Source organism: Pongo abelii, chromosome 20, assembly GCF_028885655.2.
Source record: "Pongo abelii isolate AG06213 chromosome 20, NHGRI_mPonAbe1-v2.0_pri, whole genome shotgun sequence".
NCBI lineage: Eukaryota > Metazoa > Chordata > Mammalia > Primates > Hominidae > Pongo > Pongo abelii.
This window is the reverse complement of record NC_072005.2, coordinates 17,015,364-17,040,900: the sequence shown is the minus strand read 5'-3', so window position 1 is coordinate 17,040,900 and position 25,537 is coordinate 17,015,364. Positions and strand designations below refer to the sequence as shown.

The window sequence follows — 25,537 nt, the reverse complement described above, 5'->3', positions numbered from 1 at the left end:
GGAGGCGGGGGTTGCAGTGAGCCGAGAATGCACCACTGCACTCCAGCCTGGGAAACAAGAGCAAAACCACATCTCAAAAAAAAAAAAAAAAAAAAAAGCCAGGCGCGGTGGCTCACGCCTGTAATCCCAGCACTTTGGGAGGCCAAGGCTGGCGGATCACAAGGCCAGGAGTTCAAGACTAGCCTGGCCAACATGGTGAAACCCTATCTCTCCTAAAAATACAAAAAAATTAGTGGTGGGAGATTGTAATCCCGGCTACTTGGGAGGCTGAAGCAGGAGAATTGCTTGAACCTGGGAAGCAGAGGTTTTAGTGAGCTGAGACCCCGCCACTGCGCTCCAGCCTGGGCGACAGAGCGAGACTCTGCCTCGAAAATAAAAAAAAAAAAAAAAAAAGAAAACAGGTGTTCCAACACATCCTCTCACATGAATGTTCGTTGCAGCACTATGCACAACAGCCAAAAGGTGGAAACAGGCCAAACATCCATCAACAGAAGAGTGGGCACACGAAATGTGGTCCCGCCATACAGTGGAGAATGATTCAGTCTTGAGGAAGGAAGCACTGATACCGGCTCCGATGTGAATGACCCCGGAAAACACGATGCTGAGTGAGAAGCCAGACACCAACAGCCACACGGGGTATGACCCCACTGATATGAAATGTCCATACGGGCAAATCCATAAAGACAGGAAGCAGACTCATGGTTGCCAGGCGCTTGGGGAGAGGAGAATTAGGAGGTTCAGGGTTTGATCTTGGGGTGATATTAATGTTCTGGAATTAGTGGTGATGGTTGTACAGTATTGTGAATATACTAACACTTTAAAATGATGATGATTTTATGTTATGTGAACAGTATCACAATATGAAACATTTTTAAAAATTTAATCCTTTGAAAATGTAAAAATCACAACCAATCACACCGAGCCAGGCTGGCTTTGGCCTCCAAGCTGCCATTTGCTGACTGTGCTGCTCTAAACCACCTAGCACAAGCCCAGTTTTCTCTTTCTCTTTTGGCACCTCCTCTCTCCCCGTGCCCTGGGTGGCCTCGTCAGGCAGAGTTCGAACTGCCTCCCACACCATGACAACCATCCTGCATGGCCAACACGTCCATCTGAGCATCCACACACAGCCCCGCCTGGGTACTGATTAAGAGCCTCAAATGGCAGGCACCTCACAGACACAGAGCAGCCCCTCAACTGCCCTGGCCTTATGCACCTCAGCAGGGGCCCACACTTTTACCCAGAGAATCAGGCATCCTGAGATCAGCCCAGACTTCTCACTCTCACTGACACCCCCGCTCCTGATCTACATCATCATCCACTCTGCCCCCATCACATGGGAACCCCCTCTGGTCCTTGCCACCAGTCACTCTGTCCCCATCACTCAGGGCACTTCTCTGGTCCTTATCACTGTCCACTCCGTCCCCACCACTCAGGGGATCCCTCTCCAGTCCTTGTTACCATCCACTCTGTCCTCATCACTGTCTACTCAGTCCCCATCACTTGGGGACTGTCTCTGGTCCTTGTCACCATCCACTCTGTCCCCATTGCTGTCCACCTCTGTCCCCATCACTCAGAGGCCTTCTCTACTCCTTGTTACCATCCATTCTGTCCTCATCACTTGGGGATTGTCTCTGGTCCCTGTCACCATCCTCTCTGTCCCCATCACTTGGGACCCTGTCTGGTCCTTGTCACTATCCACTCTGTTTCCATCACTGTCTACCCCACCTCCATCACTTGGGGCCCCTCCCTGGTCTCCCAGGGGCCTCCTGACCCCTCATTCTCAGCACAGCAGCAGAACCGCCTCCCAGAACCATCCAGTGGTTCTCACGCTCCTGGCTCCCTCTCCCCCTTCTCTCCTTCAGCTCCTGACCCTGCCGTTCTCCTTGGCTGCTCCTCAAGCACACCCACTCACTCTCACCTCAGGCCATCACTCCCCACCAGGAACAGTCCCTCATGAAACAGGTCCTGCCCACAGCACCTCCTCCCACCCTTCCCTCGCCTGCTCCATCCTCTTTCTGCCCCTCCCGTGCACCGCCCGCATCTGCCCATCTGTTTCTCATCGGACCCCCCACCTTGACCGTGCGAGAACCCTGAGAGCAGGGCCTCTGAATAAACCCCAGGGCCTGGCTCGGAGAAGGGGCCACCGCCTGCTCCATGAGCCAAGAAGATACAAACACAAGAACTGACTTGTTGTCAACTAGCGGGACTTCCCCCAGAGAGTAGCCAGGGGGCTCCCTTTGAATGTCAAGGGGCTGCTTATGTTAGGAGCTGTACATTAAGGGGTTATCTCTGTCTCTGTCCAAGCCTGTTGTCATCTTCCATGAGGCAGGGTCTGCCTTGAAGAGGACCCGCTAGCTGAGAGTGACCACGTTCCCACCAGCGTCCAGTTTCTCATTCCTGCACCATGCACTGCTCCCTGGCAATGTTCCAGAAGGTGGATACGGTCATGAACAAGACAGTGGAGGGCCCACCTCATCTTAAGGACTCACCGTCAACCAAGGAAGGAAAACCAACAAGAAACAATGCATTCTGAACTTCTCTTCCTAGCCATTTTGAAATATATAACCCAGGGTGGCGTAAGAATGACACAGGGTAGGGACTGGGGGGGCTCTCTGTGGAGGTGACATTACAACCAAGGCCTGAATTACAAGACAGGAAATGATGCTGACTCAGGAGGCTGAGGCGAGGCTCCAGTAAGAAGCTGTTCCTTCCTCCAAGTTCCCCAGGTCGTCACTGGCCACACACCACGGCCTGTGTCTGTCTTCCCCTTTAGACTCGTGTTCTCAACCTGAGCAACTCTGCCACCCAGGGGACACTCGGCAACACGGGAGACACTTTAGGTTATCACATCTAGAAGCATCTGGTGGGTGGAGGCCAGGGAGGCTGCTCAAACACCCTTCAGTGTGCAGGACAGCACCTCGCCATAAAGAACAGTCTGGCCCCCAAAGCTGAAGACACCCTGCGCTAAAGGCTGCCCGAGGCTGGGACTCTCTTATTCACCTTCCTTAGCACCTATGGGCCACTCCCTACTTGTCAGTAGCTGGCAGGCTTTGTGATAAAATTGAGGGGGAAAAAAGATACTTCAAAACAGTCAAACTAGTAAAACTAAGAGACAGAGAATACTGGCCAGGTGTGGTGGGTCACACCTGTAATCCCAAAACTTTGGGAGGCCAAGGCAGGAGGATCACTTGAGTCCAGCCTGGACAACATGGTGAAACCCTGTCTCTATTTTAAAAATGTAAAAAAGGCCAGGCACAGTGGCTAACGCCTGTAATCCCAACACTTTGGGAGGTTAAGGTGGGGGATCACTTGAGGTACTTGAGGTCAGGCGTTTGAGACCAGCCTGGCCAACATGGTGAAAACCTGTCTCTATTAAAAATACAAAAATTAGCTGGGTGTGGTGGCGCATGCCTGTAATTGCAGCTACTTGGGAGGCTGAGGCAGGAGAATGACTTAAACCTCAGAGGCGGAGGTTGCAGTGAGCTGAGATCGCACCATTGTACTCTAGCCTGGGTGACACTGAAACGGTGTCTCAAAAAAAAAAAAAAAAAAAAGAACTTTGGGAGGCCAAGGTGGGTGGATGACAAGGTCAGGGGATTTCAAAACCAGCCTGACCAACATGGTGAAATCCCATCTCTACTAAAAATACAAAAATTAGCTGATAGTGGTAGCAGGCACCTGTAATCCCAGCTACTCAGGAGGCTGAGGCAGGAGAATCACTTGAACCCGGCAGGCAGAGGATGCAGTGAGCCAAGATCGTGCCATTGCACTCCAGCCTGGGTAACACAATGAGACTCCGTCTCCAAAAAAAAAAAAAAAAAAAAAAAGATGGCCAGGTGCAGTGGCTCATGCCTGTAATCCCAGCACTTTGGTAGGCCAAGGCGGGCAGATCACGTGAGGTCGGGAGTTCAAGACCAGCCTGACCAACGTGGAGAAACCCCGTCTCTACTAAAAATACAAAATTAGTCAGGTGCAGTGGCGCATGCCTGTAATCCCAGTTACTCAGGAGGCTGAGGCAGGAGAATCGCTTGAACTGGGGAGGCAGAGGATGCGGTGAGTCGAGATTGTGTCATTGCAATCCGGCGTGGGTAAAGAGCAAAACTCTGTCACAAAAAAAAAAAAAGAAAGAAAAAAGAATATCACCAGGGCCTCTGTGTGTGGGAAATCCTGTGAGGCTTTCAGACGATGGCCTCTCAAAGGACTCCAGGGAGCCGAAAGCTCAAAGGACTCCTGAAGCCACGCGAGTCATGGCCTGGACCTGGGACATCTCTCATGTGTCTGTCCTGAAGCCACGCAAACAACAGCCCAGACTGCTGGGAAGTAGGGCTGGAAACCTGACAGCACCTGTATCAATATCAACTGGAAGCCAGTGGGCTCCCAGGGGCCCCGAAGAGAACAAACCTCTATACCTAAGCCTGGAAATGACTATTCCCAGGCTGCAGCAAGATGACCAAGGCCCTGCTGAGTAGCTACTAAGTGAAAGTTCTTTTCAAGCCTTTCCCCAAGTCGATGGGTCTGCACCGTCATCACTGTCACCTAGGCCACCTACAGGGAGCCAAGACTGCCAGCCCTCCACTGTTGGAGACCCACGGCTACTTAAAGGAAGAGCCAACTCCAAATACAACCACAGTGTGGCGCCTGTCAAGATCTAGCCCTGAAAGCTGAGTTACTCCACGGACAGGGACTCTGCTGAAAGGCAATTTCCACATGCAGGATGCACAGTTCACATCTTTTCACTCTGGCTCTTTCTGAGTGAGTGACAGGAATGAGACCCAGAGTTTCCACAGCGTTCAGGCTCTGCAAAGTGCTCTGGTGGACCCTGCTATTGCAAATGAGCTTGGCTTTCTCCCGCAGTCATGACTGTTCTGGAGATCAATCTTGCTAAGGCTTTCATGGTCTGAGACACAAGCATCTGGATCCTGGTGCTTCATTTGCAAACAGGAAATGGAAGGCTCTTCGGAGTTCAGTGGCCACACGCTTCCAAGTTCCCCTTTAAAGCTGAGACTCAGCCGGGTGTGGTGGCTCACACCTGTAATCCCAGCACTTTGGGAGGCAGAGGCGGGCGAATCACGGGGTCAGGAGTTCGAGACCGGCCTGACCAACATGGTGAAACCTCCGTCTCCACTAAAAATACAAAAAAATTAGCCAGGCATGATGAAGCGCACCTGTAATCCCAGCTACTCAGGATGCTGAGGCAGGAGAATCTCTTGAACCCAGGAGGTGGAGGTTGCAGGAAGCCGAGATTGTGCCACTGAACTCCAGCCTGGGTGACAGAGCGAGACTCTATCTCAAAAAAGGAAAAAAAAAACCTGAGACTCACTCCTTGGCTTTCAGGAGACAACAGGCTGATGGCAGAGAGGGTCTTGCACAGAGAAGCAGAATTTTTTTTTTTTTTTTTGAGACGGAGTCTTGCTCTGTCACCCAGGCTACAGTGCAGTGGCACAATCTCTGCTCACTGCAACCTCCGCCTCCCAGGTTCAAGCAATTCTCATGCCTCACCCTCCCAAGTAGCTGGGATTACAGGCATGCTCCACTGCGCCTGGCTAATTTTTGTACTTTTAGTAGAGACAGGGTTTCACCATGATGGCCAGGCTGGTCTCGAACTCCTGACCTTGTAATCTACCCATCTCGGCCCCCTAAAGTGCTGGGATTACAGGCGTGAGCCACTGCGCCTGGCCAAGAAGCAGCAGAATTGACATACACCTTGCACACGGAATTAATACAAAAGCACTGCCACATTACCCTTCGCTGTTCTCTTTCCAACTGACTGCAGAGTGTCAGATCCCTAATTGACTGGATGCTCTACCATCTCTTCCATCAAAGAAGACCTACCAAGTGCTTCCAGCAGTAGATTCTGACACTCCCTGCTAAAACTCTTGGGGCGAGGACTGGAGGAGGTTGGGAGAGCTGGTCTACTTACACTGGTGGTTCTCAACAGGGGCACTTTTGCCCCCCAGGGAGACACCTGGCAATGTCTGGAGACATTTCTGGCTGTCAGAACTCAGTGAAGGTCTGGTGGGTGCACGCTATGGATCCTGCTAAACATCCCACAATGCACTGGGAAGCCCCCAACAGCAAAGAATTATGCCTTAAACGGCAATAGTGTTGAGGTGGAAAAAATGACAATGGTCATCTTATAAAAGGAAATCTTAAGTAGGCTTTCTTTTTCTCAGAGGTGCTGGTAAGCTCAAGCATGAAGAGACTGCAGAGATAGAAGGGGCAGTGAGCCAGGCACAGTGGCTCACTCCTGTAATCCCAGCACTGTGGGAGGCCAAGGTGGGCACATCGCTTGAGGCCAGGAGATCGAGACCAGCCTAGGCAACATAGTGAGACCGTCACTACAAAAAAATAAATAATAAATTAGCTGGCCATGGTGGTGCATGCCTGTAGTCCTAGCTACTTAGGAGGCTGAGACGGGAGGATCACTTGAGCCCAGGAGGTTGAGGCTGCAGTGAGCTATGATGGCACCACTGCACTCCAGCCTAGGCAACAGAGTGAGACCCTGTCTTAAAAAAAAAAAAAAAAAGGAGGCTGGGCATGGTGGCTCACGCCTGTAATCCTAGCACTTTGGGAGGCTGAAGCAGGCAGATCACTTGAGGTCAGGAGTTCAAGAACAGCATGGCCAACATGAAGAAACCCCATCTCTACTAAAAATACAAAAATTAGCTGAGCATGGTGGTGCACATCCGTAATCCCAGCTACTCGGGAGGCTGAGGCAGGAGAATCGCTTGAACCTGGGAGGCGGAGGTTGCACTGAGCTGAGATTGCGCCACTGCACTCCAGCCTGGGTGACAGAGCCAGACTCCGTTTCAAACAAAAAAAAAAAAAAAAAAAGAAGGAGGGGCAGCACCTATCACCCAAGAAACCCAAGAAAAAAGGGACCAAAGCAAAGCCAGGAGTCCCAACTGAGCTAATGATCCTATCAACAATTAAATGAAACACAGCCAACATAAACGTGGCTACTCACACACCATCTCGACCACTTTATTTTGTAAGTGGTACTGAGAGTGATCAGAGGCAGACGAGGACATGCTCAAATACAAGGGCAAGCCTGCCTGGTACGCTCGCTGGGAAAGCCTCAAGCCAAGACCTCAGCAACTGCTGAGGTGGTTATTTAGACTTCACACAAAATTCTGCGTTAGGAGGATACCTCCCTGACATCCACTCTTGATTTAAATCTTCCAAACAGATCAATTTGGGAGGCAGAGGCTGCTTGTGTAGGTGTTTCCATATCTATTTTGATTTGTGCTAGAAGCAATGAGCACGTCTAGAAAAAGAACAGATCTTAAGTGGCTTTCTAGCAATGATACAGGAGAGACACGTGGCCCAACCTGAGTAGCAAGACATACTCAGTGAAGGCTGAGATCACCCGAACCACTGTAGTGGCATACCTGGCTTGTCAGAGGCGACTGTATGTTTAACTTGCCGTTCTTGGGAATGTCTATTCTATATCCGAGGGGAAGAAAAGCGTTGAATCCAACAATGAGGTCAGGGTGCTCGTGGAAGAGCTGCGAGACACGTCTGATGACTCCAGGAGTATCGATGCTAGAAGAAACAATGGAAGTGGGCAAAAGGGTCTTGGAAAGTAAATGAAAAATGTAATCTATTCCCCACTCCCTTGATACTACCACATAAAAACCTTCTCAACAGACAACAAAGGAACCTAAAATGTGACCCACCAGGCACAGTGGCTCATGCCTGTCTGTAATCCCAGCACTTTAGGAGGCCGAGGCAGGCAGATCACCTGAGGTCAGGAGTTCGAGACCAGCCTGGTCAACATGGTAAAACCCTGTCTGTACTAAAAATACAAAAATGAGCTTGGCGTGGTGGTGCGTGCCTGCAGTCCCAGCTACTCAGGAGGCAGAGGCACAAGAATCACTTGCACCCAGGAGGCAGAGGCTACAGTGAGCCCAGATCACACCACTGCACTCCAGCCTGGGCGACAGCGCGAGAATCCATCTCAAAAAAAAAAAAAAAGTACCCCCATGTGATAGCATCTGTACACCATGATCTATCTCCTGACTGGCTAGGCCTGAGCTCCCTGTTCCCTCCTGGTGAGAACCAGAGAATACTGACATCGCTCAGCTCCCCAAAAACACTCCAAGAATGGGTACTCAGTTCTGAAAATGTCAGGAGAGCCAACCGCAAGGCCTGGACTCCAAGAAATGGCAGGAGGCCAAAGTCCTCTAAGCAATGTGAAAAATTCCCTCATTTTGTATCAGATAGAGATGACTATGACACAGGTTTCCATCTGAGCAAACAATTGCAATGCATAAATACCAATGGTACTGCCAAGAATGGGAAACGTGTAAGAAAAATAGGAGGGGAGAGATGGGGTCTCCCTTCTGGCTGCATCGCAGCCCAGCCCTTAGCACTGGGCTCCTGGAAGGAAACCAGGCCAGCCCCACCATGTTTCCTAAGCGGGGGCAGCAGTATGGTAAGGATGTGACCTCCAAGAATCTGAGTCAGAAGGTCTGAGTTCTAGTGACACCTCTGCCACTTAGGTAGGTCCCTTACCCACTCCAAACCTCAGTGAGCCTCCTATGAAAACAAGGGCATGATCCCAGGGTTTCCCATCTATCTGTAATCCTCCTTGATTCTGGGCCTGCAAAATCAGCTCATGTGTTTTAAACGTTTTCTGTGTGCCAGCTCCCTTACTAAGCATTTTATGTGTCTTACTTCCAAGCAGGCCTGGGACCACAGTCAGCCCAGAGAAGCATCTTGAGGACAAGATTAAAGGGGAAGAGGGTGCCAAAAATTTCAATCATCAAGACAAATAACATTTTACAGTGCTTGAAAATAAAAATCAAAATGGGTCCCACCAAATCTTCCATGAACAAAACTAATTTAGAAATCAACATATTAAATCAAGGCAGGATTTCACTCTATGAGTGTGCACGGCCTCGCCCTCCCTGCCTCCCCCCAGATCCCTGTCCTGCTTCCAGGAATCCCCACAAAGCTCCACAAGGTGGGTACTACCCATTTCCATTTTTGTTACGAGAAGGAGCTAGGGCTCTGAGAGATTCGACAACCTGCGCAAGGTCACCCGGCTAAGGGGGCAGCCGGGAGAGGGGAGGTCTCACCCCGCTAGGCCCGATTCCGGCCCAGGGGGGTCCCCCGAGGTGGAGAGGGGCCCCACTGGTACCTCTGGCTTTTGAACTCCTTCATGATCTCCAGGAAGCCGTTGTAGGTGGCAGGGTCGCTGCCAAAGCGGATCTTCACCTGGTCCAGATAAGTGAGGGCGTCTTCTACCTGCAGAGAGGGGGAGGGTCCCGGTGGGCCCGGGCCGCGGGAGGAGGGGACGAGGGGCCGGGGTCCCTGAGGGGAAGGGGATGGGCTGGGCCTTCGGAGGGCCGAGGTGAGAGGTGAGGGGTGAGGGGTGAGGGGTCCGGGGCAGTGCAGAGGGGAGGCCGAGGCGGGGCTGGGGCCGGGCGGGGCCTGGGTGAGGGGCGCCCGCCCGCGGGGTCCAGAGGATGGGCTCCCCGAGGGAGGGCGGGGACGCCACTCACGTGCACCGGCAGCTTCTCGTGGCCCGCGGAGCCCGAGCGACCCCAGCGGGCGCCGCTCAGCCCCCGGCCCGCGGGGCCGCCGCCACCGCTGCCACCGCCAGCGTGCGCCATGTCCGAAGTCGGAGCTGCGCCCCGCCCCGCCCCCGCCCGAGGGCCTGCCGCGCATGCGCAGCCTCCGCCTTTGGAGGCGGGGTTTGATGACGTTGAGGGGCGGTGCTCTTTGAGGGACTCTTCTGAAGATCTTCTCGTTAAGATTGGTATCATAATTAATGATTTATATAGCAGGGGTAGGCGAGCCAAGACCCGCCGCCTACTTTGTCCGGCCCCGCAAGCTCAGAATTATTTTTACATGTTTACATAGCTGGGGGAAAAATCCAAAGGAGAAGAATAGTCTATGACCTGTGAAAACTTTGCGAAATTCACATTTGAGGGTTCCTGAATAAAGTTTTATTGGCACACAGACACGCCCACGCGTTAACCTAGCTTCTCTGCCTGCTTTTGCCTTACAACAGAATAGGTAAGTGCTAAAGATCCTACAGATCTGCAGAACCTGAAGTATTTACGATCTGGCCTTTTATGGAAAAAGTTTGTTGGTCCCTGCTTTATAGAGTTGACGGGACAATGAGGTATGAGCACCCAGCGCCCTAATATAGGGCCCTGCGTGGTGAATTTTTGCTAAATGGCCTTTAAGTTAGTCCTACTCCTCCCATCTTCACTTCCCTATCCTTGGCCCCGTCACTTCCCGTCTGGACCAGTTTAGGAGCCTCCTAACTCTGGTACTTTCTTTTTTTTTTTTTTTTTTTTTTTTTTTTGAGACAGAGTCTCGCGCTGTCGCCCAGGCTGGAGTGCAGTGGCGCAATCTCCGCTCACTGCAAGCTCCGCCTCCCGAGTTCACGCCATTCTCCTGCCTCAGCCTCCTGAGTAGCTGGGACTACAGGCGCCCGCCACCATGCCCGGCTAATTTTTTGTACTTTTAGTGCCGCCGCACCCGGCCCTAACTCTGGTACTTTCTCAGCCCTGATACTATCAAGAACTCTAGGCTGGGGATGGTGGCTCACGCTTGTAATCCCAGCACTTTGGGAGGCCGAGGCGGACGGATCACGAGGTCACGAGAGAGAGACCATCCTGGCTAACACGGTGCAAGCCCGTCTCTACTAAAAATACAAAAAATTAGCCGGGCCTTGAAAAAAAGAAAAAGAAAATGAAAAAATTGGCTGGGCGCGGTGGCTCACGCCTGTAATCCCAGCACTTTGGGACGCCGAGGCGGGCAGATCACCTGAGGTCTGGAGTTGGAGACTAGCCTAACCAACATGGCGAAGCCCCGTCTCTACTAAAAATACAAAATTAGCCGGGCTTTGTGGAGCATGCTTGTAATCCCAGCTACTCGGGAGGCTGAGGCAAGAGAATTGCTTGAACCCGGGAGGCGGGAGGTTGCAGTGAGCTGAGATGGCGCCGTTGCACTCCAGCCTGGGCAACAAGAGCAAAAACTCTGTCTCAAAAAATTAATTAATTAATTAATTAATTAAATGAAAAACTAGCTGGGCGTGGTGGTGCACACGTTTAGTCCCAGCTACTCGGGAGGCTGAGGCAGGAGGATTGCTTATGCCCAAGAGTTCAAGGCTACAGTGAGCCATGATCTTGCCACTGCACTCCAGCCTGGGAAGCATAGCAGTGCTTTTTTTTTTTTTTTTTAAAGAGCATCTCGTCTCTTAAAAAAAAACAGAAAAACAAAAAACTCCACTCTTTCCACCACTGCTTCCAAACCTCCAAGGTCTTCCTATTTCTAATGAGATGAAATCTAAGCACCTACATTGCAAGCTGTCAGAATTGGTCCTTAGGAACCTTTTCCTGCAGGATTTTCCAAGCAAACTGCCTGCCTCTGTGCAGAACTTCACACCATTGCCTGACCAACCTGGCAGCTTCCTGGCCCCAAGCATTGGCACTCACCATTTCCTTTGCCAGAAGTACTGTCATGCCTCTTTGTTATTCAGAAAACACCTATACATCCTTCTAAACGCAGCCCAAATATCCCTTTCCCTCAGGAAGCTTTCCCAGTCCCCTTCTATGTCTCCCCTCGGTCCCTTGTATTTCATATTTGTTTTGTGTCCATCTCTAATACAAATCCCTGACACAGTCTCTCAGTCAGCATTCATCAAATAAATGAACGTTCAATTAATGACCAAGTGCTTTCTCTTTTTATAAGTGAAGGGGCGCAGGAAAGTTGAGAGTAAATTGGCATCGAGTGCATCATTTACCAGGCACCTTGCTAAGTGTCAGGAATAAAATGGTAAAAAGGAACGCAAATTTGTCCGTTAAGAGCTTTTAGTCTTTCAGGATAGACAGGAATCTAGTAATCACACAAATGTAAAGTTTCACATGTAACAAATACTTTAAAGAGAAGGTATACATGTAACAGTTCCTAAATTTCTGTTGCTGTGGCTGTGTAACAAATGAGCCCTTGACAATCCCAGCACTTTGGGAGGCCAAGGTGGGGGAATGCATTGAGGCCAGGAGTTTGAGACCAGCCCAGGCAACATAGCAAGATCCCATCTCTACAAAAACATTAAAAAGAAAGAAAAATGGAGGGAAAAAATAAAAACATTGTAAGGTCTGGGCTTTCTGTAAAAGAAAATAAAAAGCAGCTTAAGACTTAGAAGCTTCAAATGACAACAACATTCACGGGGCAAGTGGCTCACGGCTATAATCCCAGCACTTTGGGAGGCAGAGGTGGGTGGATCACATGAGGCCAGGAGTTCAAGACCAGCCTGGACAAGATGGTGAAACCCCATCTCTACTAAAAATACAATAATTAGCCAGGTGTGGTGGCACACACCTGTAATCCCAGCTACTTGGGAGGTTGAGGCATGAGTATCGCTTGAACCCAGAAGGCTGAGGTTGCAATGAGCTGAGATTGCGCCACTGCACTCCAGCCTGGGGAACAGAGCAAGACCCTGTCTTGAAAAAAAAAAAAAAAGAAGACATTCATTTTACTCTTCAATCTGCAATTTGGGCAGGCTTGGGAGGAATAACTCAACCTTGGCATCAGCTGGGTGGCTCAAAGTCTGGGGGCTGGAATCACCTGAATGTTTGCTCACACATATATGTGTCAGTTGCTACAGGCTACAGGCTGAGACCCTCGCTGGGGCCGTTGCTTGGAACACCTACATGTGGTCTCCTTGCAGCCTGAGCTTCTCCACAACTATCGTTCTAAGAACAAGTGAGCGTGTGAGCCAGGTGGGAATCATATCATCTTTTCTTTTTCTTCTTCCTCTTCCTCTTCTTCTTCCTCTTCTCCTTCTCCTTCTCCTTCTTCTTCTTCCGGAGATGGCAGGGGTTGGGGTGGGACTCAGGGTCTCAGGCTGGCCCAGGCTGGCCTCAAACTCCTGGACTCAAAGGATCCTCCCACGTCAATCTGTTGAGTAGCTGGGACTACAGGCATGCATCACTGCAGCCAGCTCCCATATTACCTTTTCTCACCCAGACTCAGAAGTCACGCAGAATCATTTCCATTGCATTCTTTCCACAGAGGCTGTTACAAAGTTTTTCCTAAATTCAAGAGGAGGGCAAATGGCCAAGAGTATCATGTGGGACAGGAAATATGCTGTGGCTATTTTTGGAAAATACCACCTGTTACCTAGGGAAACTTAACCCAGTCTTGCAGGGGATGAGGGAGGCTTCCCAGAGGAGGTGGCATTCTAGCTGAGATCTGAAGAATGCGTAGGCATTCATCATGAGAAAAATCACGAACAGCTGTGATTTTTGAGGTGGGAGACAGCATGGTACATTTCAAGAGTTCTTTTTTTTTTTTCTTAAAGACGAGTTTCCCAGGCTGCAGAGAGGGAGGGGAAGAAAGAGAGTACAAGATAATCCCGGAGCAGCCAGAGGAGCGGAACACACAGCACCTTATGCACTGAGTTCAGGCTTTAGCATTCATGCTGGTGGAAACCATCCAAGGGCTTTGAGCAGAGGAGCTGCAAGTTCAGGTTTGCATTTGAAAGTGATCACTCTGGCTGCTCTGCAGGAAAGTGATTGGAGCGGAGCCAGGGAGGGTGGAGGGAGGCTGTTTCATCATTTAGGCAAAGGACGATGGTGGCTTAGACCAGGATGGGAGCAGTGGAAGTAGAGAGCAGTGGGTGGAAGGGAGTGGTATTTAGAAAGTAAAGCATGGAAGATTCGTGGGTCCCAGCCAGGGAGAGCAGCGAAGGCAGACTGAACACTTTGTGGCCACCAGATGTCTGGACAGTCCGTTTCTTACCAAAGCCTCCCAGTGTTACAGGAAATGGGTCCTGATCCAGACCCCCCAGAGAGGGTTTTTGGATTTCAGAAGCAAGAAAGAATTCAGGGCGAGTCTGTAAAGTGAAAGCAAGTTTATAAGGAAAATAAAGGAATAAAGAATGGCTACTCTGTAGACAGAGCAGCCCCGAGGGCCGCTTATTCCCCATTTTTATGATTTATTTCTTGATGATATGCTAAACAAGGGGTGGATTATTCATGCCTCCTCTTTTTAGACCATAGAGGGTAACTTCCTGACGTTGCCATGGCATTTCTAAACTGTCATGGTGCTGGTGGGAGTGTAGCAGTGAGGACCACCAGAGGTCACTCTCCTGGCCATTTTGATTTTGGTAGATTTTGGCTGGCTTCTCTACTGCAACCTGTTTTATCAGCAAGGTCTTTATGACCCGTATCTTGTGCTGACCTCCTATCTCATGCTGTGACTAAGAATGCTTTAACCATCTGGGAATGCAGCGCAGTAGGTCTTAGCCTTGTTTTACCCAGCCCCTATTCAAGTCGGGGTTCCTCTGGTTCAAACACCTCCGACACTGTTACGGGAAAGGGGTCCCGATCCAGACCCCAAGAGAGGGTTCTTGGATCTCACACAAGAAAGAATTCAGGGCCAGTCCATAGAGTAAACTGAAAGCAAGTTTATTAGGAAAGTAAAGGACTAAAGAATGGCTACTCCATAGACAGAGCACCCCCGAGGGCTGCTGGTTGCCCTTTTTTTTTAGACAGAGTCTCGCTCTGTCGCCCAGGCTGGAGTGCAATGGCGTCATCTTGGCTCACTGCAAGCTCTGCCTCCCAGGTTCACGCCATTCTCCTGCCTCAGCCTCCTGAGTAGCTGGGACTACAGGTGCCTGCCACCACGCCCGGCTAATTTTTTTGTATGTTTAGTAGAGACGGGGTTTCACCATGTTAGCCAGGATGGTCTCGATCTCCTGACCTCGTGATCCACCCACCTTGGCCTCCCAAAGTGCTGGGATTACAGGTGTGAGCCACGGTGCCTGGCCGCCCATTTTAATGGTTATTTCCTTTTGAGACGAAGTCTTACTCTGTCGCCCAGGCTGGAGTGCAGTGGTACGATTGCAGCTCACTGCAACCTCCACCTTCCAGGTTCAAGCAATTCTCCTACCTCAGCCTCCCAAGTAGCTGGGATTACAGGTGTGTGCCACCACGCCTGGCTAATTTTTGTATTTTTAGTAGTAGAGACGGGGGTCTCATCATGTTGGCCAGGCTGGTCTCAAACTCCTGACCTCAAATGATCTATCCACCAAAGCCTCCCAAAGTCTTGGGATTACAGGCATGAGCCACCGCACCTGGCCAGTTATTTCTTGATGATATGCTAATCAAGGGGTGGATTATTTATGCCTCCCCTCTTTAGACCATATAGGGTAACTTCCAGATGTTGCCACGGCATTTGTAAACTGTCATGGCGCCGATTGGAGTACAGCAATGAGGACAACCAAAGGCCACTCTCATCTCCATCTTGGTTTTGGCTGGCTTCTTTACTGCAGGCTATTTTATCAGCAAGGTTTTTTTTGTTTGTTTGTTTGTTTTAGACGAAGTTTCACTCTTGTTACTCAGGCTGGAGTGCAATGGTGCGATCTCAGCTCGCTGCAACCTCCACCTCCCAGTTCAAGCTATTCTCCTGCCTCAGCCTCCTGAATAGCTGGGATTACAGGTGTGCACCACCACGCCCGGCTAATTTTGCATTTTTAGTAGAGACGGGGTTTCTCCATGTTGGTCAGGCTGGTTTCAAACTCCCGACCTCAGGTGATCCACCCACCTCAGCCTCCCAAAGTGCTGGGATTACAGGCGTGAGCCACTGTGCCAGGCCAGCAAGGTCTTTATGACCCATATCTTGTGCTGACCTCCTAACTCATCCTGTGATTTAGAATGACCTAACCATCTGGGAATGCAGCCCAGTAGGTCTCAGCCTTATTTCACCCAGCCCCTATTCAAGATGTTGTTGCTCTGGTTCAAATGCCTCTGACACCAGCAACCTATTAGTCATCGTCCTTGAGGGCCAACAGAGTTGTCCCACAGTGCGCCCCTCCCCCCAAGGAGTGTGGCTTCTACTCAAATTTGTTTTCTCTCAAATGATCAGCAAAGGCCCTCTTTCATTTGGGGAAGAGGAAACTGTAACCGAAAAGGGGTCCTCATCCAGACCCCAAGAGAGAGTTCTTGGATCTCGTGCAAGAAGGAATTCTGGACAGGTACATAAAGTGAAAGCAAGTTTAAGAAAGTAAAGGCGGCCAGGTGGCTCACGCCTGTAATCCCAGCACTTTGGGAGACGAAGGCAGACGGATCGCTTTTTCTCTACAAAAAACGAAGAAACAAAACAAAACAAAACAAAAATTAGCCTGGCGTGGTGATGCACGTCTGCAGTCCCAGCTACTTGGGAGGCTGAGGCAGGAGAATTGCTTGAGTCCAGGAAGTCGAGGCTGCAGTGAGCCATGGTCGTGTCACTGTACTCCAGCCTGGGAAACAGAGCAAGATCCTGTCTCAAAAAAAAGAAAAAAGGCTAGGCGCAGTGGCTCATGCCTGTAATCCCAACACTTTGGGAGACCGAGGCAGGCAGATCACCTGAGTTCAGGAGTTCGAGACCAGTCTGGTCAAGATGGTGAAACCCTGTCTCAACTAAAAATACAAAAATTAGCTGGGCGTGGTGGCAGACACCTGTAATCCCAGCTACTCGGGAGGCTGAGGCAGGAGAATCACTTGAACCTGGGAGGCAGAGGTTGCAGTGAGCCGAGATCGCACCATTGCACTCTAGCCTGGGTGACCAGAGCAAAACTGCATCTCAAAAAATAAAAATAAATTTTAAAAATGAAGAAAAAGAAAGTAAAGGAATAAAAGAATGGCTACTTCACAGGCAGAGCAGTGATATGGGCTGCTCGATTGCATATATTACAGTTATTTCTTGATTATAGGTTAAACAAGGGATGGATTATTCATGAGTTTTCTGAGAAAAGGGGCGAAGATTTCCCAGAACTGAGGGGTCCCTACCCTTTTAGACCCTATAGGGTAACTTCTGGAAGTTGCCATGGCATTTGTAATTGTCATGGCGCTGGTGGGAGTGTCTCTTAGCATGCTAATGTGTTATAATTAGTGTATAATGAGCAGTGAGGACAACCAGAGGTCACTTTCACGCCATGCTGATAAAACCCTGCATCCTGGCCGGGCACGGTGGCTCACGCCTGTAATCCCAGCACTTTAGGAGGCCAAGGCGGGCAGATCACCTGAGGTCAGGAGTTCGAGACCAGCCTGGCCAACATGGCAAAACCCCTGTCTTTACTCAAAAAAAAAAAAAAAAAAAAGAAAAGAAAATTAGCCAGGGGTGGTGGCGGGTGCCTGTAATCCCAGCTGCTCAGGAGGCTGAGGCAGGAGAATCGCTTGAACCCAGCAGGTGGAGGTTTCAGTGAGCCAAGACCATGCCACTGCACTCCAGCCTGGGTGACAGAGCAAGACTCTGTCTCAAAAAAAAAAAAAAAAAAAGCACAACAAAAACCCTGCATAGGCCGGGCGCAGTGGCTCACGCCTGTAATCCCAGCACTTTGGGAGGCCGAGGTGGGCGGATGGATCACCCGAGGTCAGGAGTTTGAGACCAGCCTGATAAATATGATGAAACCCCGTCTCTACTAAAAATACAAAAATTAGCCAGACGTGGTAGCATGCACCTATAATACCAGCTACTCGGGAGGCTGAGACAGGGGAATCTCTTGAACCCAGGAGGCAGAGTTTGCAGTGAGCCAAGATTGCGCCATTCATTGCACTCTAGCCTGGGCAACAAGAGCGACACTCTGTCTCAAACAAAAACAAAAACAAACAAACAAACAATGTCCCCCTCCCCCGCCCCAGCATCCTGTTTTATCAGCAGGGTCTTTGTGACCTGGGTCTTGTGTCCACCTCCTACCTCACCCTTTGGCTTAGAATGCCTAACCTCCTGGGAATGCAGCCCTGCAGGTCTCAGCCTCATTTTACCCAGCCCCTATTCGAGATGGAGTAAGCTTGTTTCAAACGCCTCTGACAAAACCACAAGCCAATTCCATCTGGGGCATGTGTGTACATGTATGTGTGTGCACACGTGTATATTTATCATGAGGACAATAGTACAAAGACATCTTTTAATTTTATTTCTATTTATTTATTTTCTGAAACAGGAACTCGCTCTGTCGCCCAGGCTGGAGTGCAGTGGTGCGATCACAGCTCACTGCAGCCTTCACCTCCTGAGTAGCCACGACTACAGGCACGTGCCACCATGCCTGGCTAATTTTTTATTTTTATTTTTTTTACAGACAGGGTCTCACTAAGTTGCCTAGGCTGGATATTCTTATTTTTATCAAACATAAAAAGGCGCTACTGGGCCAGGTGCAGTGGCTCAAACCTGTAATCCCAGCACTTTGGGAGGCAGGCGGATCACCTGAGGCCAGGAGTTTGAGACCAGCCTGGGCAACACGGCAAGACCTCCTCTAAAAAAAAATTTTTTTTTTTTGAAACAGAGTCTTGCTCTGTCACCAGGCTAGAGTGCAGTGGAGTGATGTTGGCTCACAGTAACCTCCACCTCCTGGGTTCAACTGATTCTCCTGCTTCAGCCTCCCGAGTAGCTGAGACTATAGGTGTGCACCACCATGCCCAGCTAATTTTTTGTATCTTTAGTAGAGACAGGGTTTCACCATGTTGGCCAGGATGGTCTCTATCTCTTGACCTCATGATCTGCCAGCCTGGGCCTCCCAAAGTGCTGGGATTACAGGTGTGAACCACTGTGCCTGGCCAAAAAAAAATTGTTTTTAAAGACAGTCTGAGTCTGAGTCTGAGTCTGAGGTCAGAGATGAAGCATCAGAGAAATACAATGCTGCTGGCCTTGAAGAAGGAAGCAGCTGTTTTGCAAACTGCCTATGGAGAGGGGCAGCTGAGGTCTCCACTCCTATGGCTTTGAAGGGCTTAATTCTGCCAAGAATCTGAAGGAGCTTGGATGAAGACCCTGAGGCCCTCAGTGAGAACCCAGTCCGGCTAACACCTTGTGAGATCCTGAACAAAGAATCCAGTCATGCCATGCCCAGACTCCTGACTTGCAGAAATTATAAGATAAGAAGTGGATGTTATTTTAAGCTTCTAACTTTGCAATAATTTACTAAGTAGTGATAGAGAATGAACACACCTATGAAGTATACTTGTCAAAAATGTCTATCCTGGGCCAGGTGCAGTGGCTTACGCCTGTCATCCCAGTACTTTGGGAGGCCGAGGCGGGCAGATCACTTGAGGCCAGGAGTTTCAGACCAGCCTGGCCAATATGGCGAAACCCTGTCTCTACTGAAAATACAAAAATTAGCCGAGTGCCTGTAATCCCAGCTGCTCGGGAGGCAGAGGCAGGAGAATTGCTTGAACCCAGGAGGCGGAGGGTGCAGTGAGCTGAGATTGTGCCACTGCACTCCAGCCTGGGCGACAGAGTGAGATTCTGTCTCAAAAATAAATAAATAAATAAAAATAAAAATAAAATTAAAAATTAGGCTGGGTGCGGTGGCTCACAGCCTGGAAGGCTGAGGCAAGTGGATCACCTGAGGTCAGGAATTCAGGACCAGCCTGGCCAACACGGTGAAACCCCGGCTCTTCTAAAAATACCAAAAATTAGCTGGGTGTAGTGGTTGGTACCTGTAGTCTGTGGTCTGTAGTCCCAGCTACTCAGGAGGCTGAGACAGGAGAATCGCTTGAACCCGGGAGGCAGAGTTTGCAGTGAGCCGAGGTCGCACCATTGCACTCCAGCCTGGGCAACAAGAGCAAAACTCCGTCTCAAAAAAAAAAAAAAGAAAGAAAAATTGTCTCTCCTGTGATACGGATGTGTCAATGCGAGTTCATCCATTGTAACAAATGCACCGCTCTGCGTTTGTTAGAGTGAGGGATGTTGATGGAGGAGGCGGTGCATGAGGGGGGCATGGGGTAGATGGGAAATCTCTGCACCTTCCACTTAATTTTGCTGTGAACCTAAAACTACTCTAAAAAAAGAAAGCCTGTATAAAAAATGTTTACCCTAAATTTAATCAAGCTTTAAGACCAAGGGTAGGCATATATACATAAGTATATATGTCGTGTATATATATATACACACATATACATATGTGTGCGTATATGTATGTATATATGTGTATATATATACACGTGTGTGTGTATGTGTATATATATGTGTGTGTATATATGTGTGTGTATATATATACACACACATATATATGTATATATACACACGTATATATTTGGTAAATATATATATTTTTTGGTAAAGGGCCAGATTAGAAATATTTCTGATGGCCAGGGGCCATGTAATCCCAGCACACTGCGGGGATCGCTTGAGCCCAAGAGCTGGAGACCAGCCTGGGCAATATAGTGAGACCCCCTCTCTACAATAAATTTAAAAATTAACCAGGTGTGGTGGTGCACACCTGTAGTTTCAGCTACTTGGGAGGCTGAGGCAGGAGGATCACTTGAGCTCATAAGTTCAAGGCTGCAGTGACCCGTGATCATACCACTGCACTCCAGCCTGGGCGACAGAGATCCTGTCTGAAAAATAAAAAAGATATTGACTAACAATTAGTAATTATCATAGGTGTGTGTGCTTATATAGGAATATGACCTTCCTAAGACACTTGTCTGATGTATGTAGGGGTGAGGTGTCTTGATGTCCCCAGGGCCAGGAAGAGGGTGAGGTCAGTTCCTGCAAATGCAGGGTCAGATCCCAATTTTATATAAAATGTTGATGTTTTGTTCATTATTCATTTTTAAATTCATTTTGATTTTTAAAAATACGATAATAGGCCAGGCGCGGTGGCTCATGCCTGTAATCCCAGCACTTTGGGAGGCCAAGGGAGCGCAGATCACTTGAGGTCAGGAGCTCAAGACCAGCCTGGCCAACATGGCAAAACCTCGTTTCTACAAAAAATACAAAAATTAGCTGGGCATGGTGACCTGTAGTCCCAGCTACTCAGGAGGCGGAGTCAGGAGAATCGCTTGAACCTGGGAGTCAGAGATTGCAATGAGCTGAGATCGCACCATTGCACTCTAGTCCGGCAACAGAGCAAGACCTTGACAAAAAAAAAAAAAAAGATAACAAAATACTATTTGTCTTCCAAAAGAAAAGAACAAGAAAAAAAAAGAGAGAAAACATTATTCATCGTGATTGCTGAGCTTTTTGGCATCTCTTAATTTTTTTTTTTTTTTTTTGAGACACAGTCTCACTCTCTTGCCCAGGCTAGAGTGCAGTGGTGCAATCATAGCTCACTACAGCCTTGATCTCCTGGGCTCAAGTGATCCTCCCACCTTGGCCTCCTGAGTAGCTAGGACTGCAGGTGTGCACCACCATGCCCAGCTAATTTAAAAAATTTTCTTTTTTTTTGGGAGAGACGGGGTCTCAAACTCTTGGGCTCAAGTGATCCTCCTGCCTTGGCCTTTCGAAGTGCTGGGATTACAAGCATTGACCAGCCAACTGTCAAACTTTCTTAGCAACCAAACTCTTTTTCGAATGAATAAACACTGCAAAAACTCCCAATATAAGCAATAATTTGTTGTAGCATTTTATTAGTAAAAAGGTATTTCCAATGTTTAAATTGGGATTTATCTACAAAACAATCAATTTTCACTGAGGCTGTTGAGATGGACACAGGCATTTAAAATCAGAATTTGTAGATGAAATCTTAATTGGTCTCAACATCTACTTTATTTCTGCACTGGGTAAGCGCTTGATTCACAGAGAAGCAGTGGCAAAGAGTAGCTAATTTTTTCAGGGGCTCCCTTCACAATTTAAGTGGGCTCTTCAGTTAAATCAGTTAAATGAAAATGGCAGAAGAATCCTAAATTATTAGGTTGATGCAAAATTAATTGTGGTTTTCGCCATTACTTTTTTTTTTTTTGGTGGGGGAGACAGAGTCTCTGTCACTCATGCTGGAGTGCAGTGGTGCAATCTCAGCTCACTGTAACCTTCGCCTCCCGGGTTCAAGCCGTTCTCCTGCCTCAGCCTCCCAAGTAGCTGGAATTACAGGTGTAGGCCACCACATCAGGCTAATTTTTGTATTTTTACTAGAGACAGGGTTTCACCATGTTGACCAGGCTGCTCTTGAACACCTGGCCTCAAGTGATCCGCCCGCCTCAGCCTCCCAAAGTGCTGGGATTGCAGGTGTGAGCCACTGAGGCTTTTGCCATTATTATTATTATTATGAGATGGAGTCTTGCTCTGTCACCCAGGCTGGAGTGCAGTGGCACAATCTCAGCTCACTGCAATCTCCACTTCCCGGGTTCAAGTGATTCTCCTGACTCAGCCTCCTGAGTAACTGAGATTACAGGCACTCACCACCATGCCTGGCTAATTTTTGCATTTTTAGTAGAGAAGGGTTTCACCATGTTGTCCAGGCTGGTCTCAAACTCCTGACCTCAGGTGATCCGCCTGCCTCAGCCTTCCAAAGTGCTAGGACCACAGGTGTGAGCCACTGTGCCCGGCCGGTTTTTGCCATTATTTTTATTATTTTTAATGGCAAAAACCACAGTTACTTTTTGCACCAACCTTAGTAATCTTCAACACCTTAAAAGCTGCTGCCCAATACATCCAAGCATACATCTTAAAATTACAGTTTAAAGTATTTTTAAATGAAATTTGACACTAACATTTGCAGAACTGCCAAAACCTGCCTTGGAAAACTGGTTTGGAAAATGGATGAATAAGACAGCAGTAGGGTCTTGTTCAGCTCAAAAGCCTCTGTTTCTAAAGTTGCTTTTATTGAGACTCTGTCAGGAATTCCACAGAGGGGAGAAGGGATAGCCACCTTGAAGATTTAGACTCTCCTAGCATTAAAGTAAAAGCCTGAGAAAACTGAGAAGGGCTTTTAGAAGGCTGTGGGCAAAGAAGAAAGATCCACTTAAGTGGAATGAAAACAGTTTGACTGTTGAACTTGCACAAGGCAGGTGGTTCAAAAGCAAAGCAGGGAGAGATCAGCAGCTCTTTCTACTTCCAAGAGCCTCCAATTTTTAAGATTAAAAACCCACATCTTTATCCCAAAAGTTTGGGAGCCAGGGAATAGAGAAGGATGAACTATAACATGTTGATTGTTTTACTGCCAGCGTGAGTCCTGAAGTCAGCTCATTAACCAAAGACGCACATGCCAAATGTGCTATAGATACAAATTCAACCAATCGCCAACTTTAAAAGTCAGAACATTTTTGCATAAAAGTCTGGATTTCTGGCTTTGCTTATTACAACTGGAAGCACTGACAGCAGTGGGCTGGTTTGGCCATGGTGATTCTGGGCTAGAGTCAGGCTGCTCATACCCACCCTAGACACAATCTTTGCCTTCCACATGTCTAGTCTCCGTCTCTCCCTGCTGCTCACCCAGGTGCATGGAAGTATCTAGATTAGTCACTAGCTCCTGTAAGCATTTGAGTGTGGTGCCTGTGGAAGAGATGGTTGTGCTCTGGAGACCGAAATTGGAGTGAGGTCTAACAGGAATGGGACAGAAGGCTCACTCTCAGAGCCCTTGCATCTTGGACTTGTGACCTAAATCAAATCATAACTACTTCCGCAAGGCTCAGTTTCCTTATCTGTAAAATAGATGCAGAAACTCCCGCCCTCCCTAAAGTATGAGTTGTGATGAGGATCAGATGACAGCATCTACAGGTTTATAAACTGTGAAGTTCTGTGGTCCACATCAGTGATTTGCTGTATCTCACATTCATCCATTCCCCCTTCATCTGGTACCAGAACTCCAGTTTGCATCTCAGGAATAATCTCTTCTATTCTCAGTCCCAGTGGTGGGCATTGGGTCAGTCTAGCCGATTAGAGCTCTGCATTCTCCCAGATATAATAATTGGTTTAGGGCTAGGCATATGAGCCAATTGGGACCAACAGAGTTGAGGCTAGGACTGTTCGGAAAGAGAAGCTCTCTTTTCTATTGAAATTGGAGACAGCAGCATATTGGCCACCATGTTGCTAACCTGGGGGTGGCAAGTCTGAGAATGAAAATGAAAAAGAGGAAAGAATAATGGAAAGATGAGAAGAGACAAGGTCTGGGTCACATAATCTGAAGCCATGGGTCCAGGTATACACCAGCAAACATATTCTTTTTGCTTTAACCAGATTAAATGGGGCTAACTCATTGGAGCCCCATACCCCCACAGGGTTGTTTTTTTTTTTTTTTACACTATCAGGCAGACTTGTGAGCATTTGTTTGATTTGGATTCATTTCCCTGGGCACTCTCTGACTCCAAGTCCTGGGAAGCTCCTGCAGCTGCAACTAGCTCCTCTCTCTGCCTGGATTTGACCATCCACACTGCCTTCTTGAAGTTCTTAAGAGGGTCCTGCGGTGAGGCTCTTGCTGAAAGGCACTGGAAACGCTCTCGGATCAGATAACCATGCCTGGTGGGGGCAATGAAGCCACTGGTGGTTGGGATGATTCTGTTTACCACAGCATGGACAAACTGGACTGTTAGCAGGGTGCCTGTAAAGGTGAAGAGAAGGACACAAATGAGAAAAATGGGGTGTAGAGGTCCAATCCTACACATTCTAGAGTTGGCTGCTTGGAATAAAATTCTGCTATGCCCTCTACTAACTTTGGCATGACATTTATTATGCCAAAGAGTCCCTCTTCCTTTATTGCACAATGGGAAAGATAACAGAACCTACACCTGCTCAGGGCGATTTTTAAGATTGAAAGGCAACATGCAGGTCATGTGCTTAGTGTAGGTTTTTGGCCCAGAGTGAGCTCAGTAAATATTATTGTTGAAGGAGGAGAAGGAAGAGAGGTTGTGAACTGGCCCAGGATGGGCTTTTAAGGCCACAATCCTCAATCTTCATCTTCTGAGCCATCTGTAACTTTACACCAGTTATATATATCTTTGCTACAGCATATTATACTACAATGTATTATAGTGTTATAGTTTACTATGTATCAGATTACAGTGTATTCAACTACAATGTAGTAGGCTCCACCTGATATTTATTCAGCCACTTACTTGTATTGTGACCTTGGGCAAGTCTCCTAACCTCTCTGATCCTCAGCTTCTTCATTGTCAAACAAGGATAGCAATGATACTTATCTCCTACCAGTGTCATAAGGGTTCAAAGAGATAATACACAATGAGCGCCTTTTCTACAGGAGACAGTGTAAGAAAGTGACAAAGGCGTACTGAAATCAGGAAGGTCAGCTTCAAACCTAAGCCCACTAGTTACTCACTGTGTGACTTAGGCAAGTCTGCCAGCCTCTCAGAGCCTCAGTTTTTGCTCTGTAAATGGGAGTAAGTGTTGGGAGAGTTACATGACTTAAGGACAGTACCCAGTATACAATAAATGTTAACTCATTTTTTTTGACACGGTCTCACTCTGTTGCCCAGGCTGGAGTTGCTCACTCTGGTGCTATCATGGCTCACTGCAGCCTCAATCTCCCACACCTCGACCTCCCATGATCACTTTATCCTCCTGAGTAGCTGGGACTACAAGCATGTACCACCATGCCTGGATAATTTTTATTATTTTTTTTTTTTTTGTAGAGACAGAGTCTCACTATGTTGTCCAGACTAGTCTTGAACTCCTGGCCTCAAGCAATCCTCCTACATCAGCCTCCCAAAGTGCTGGGATTGCAGGCTTGAGCCACTGCACCCAGCCAATGTTAACTCTTGCTAAGACCTTAGATAATACTGAACAGACTAAGAGACATGGTGTTTTCAAAGTGGTTGGCTGCTTCTGGCCAGGCATGGTGGCTCACACCTCTAATCCCAGCACT

General features: G+C 48.4%; 2 protein-coding genes across 5 annotated transcripts in view; both read right to left on the bottom strand.

Moving 5' to 3' along the window:
* The window catches only part of SIN3B (SIN3 transcription regulator family member B), a 50,356-nt gene extending 40,696 nt beyond the window's left edge, over positions 1–9,660 (bottom strand). For all 4 annotated transcript variants that reach the window (XM_024237229.3, XM_024237227.3, XM_024237228.3 and 1 more), the window contains exons 1-3: positions 9,510–9,660; positions 9,146–9,252; positions 7,392–7,545 (exon numbers count right to left, since the gene is read on the bottom strand). In XM_024237229.3, coding sequence (XP_024092997.1) covers positions 7,392–7,545; positions 9,146–9,252; positions 9,510–9,620 — 372 coding nt within the window. In that variant the 5' untranslated portion in view covers positions 9,621–9,660. The remainder of the gene's footprint in view (positions 1–7,391; positions 7,546–9,145; positions 9,253–9,509) is intronic.
* An 11,663-nt stretch (positions 9,661–21,323) lies between these two features.
* The window catches only part of NWD1 (NACHT and WD repeat domain containing 1), a 68,451-nt gene continuing 64,237 nt past the window's right edge, over positions 21,324–25,537 (bottom strand). Inside the window, exon 15 of the mRNA XM_024237410.3 lies at positions 21,324–24,256. Coding sequence (XP_024093178.3) covers positions 23,955–24,256 — 302 coding nt within the window. The 3' untranslated portion in view covers positions 21,324–23,954. The remainder of the gene's footprint in view (positions 24,257–25,537) is intronic.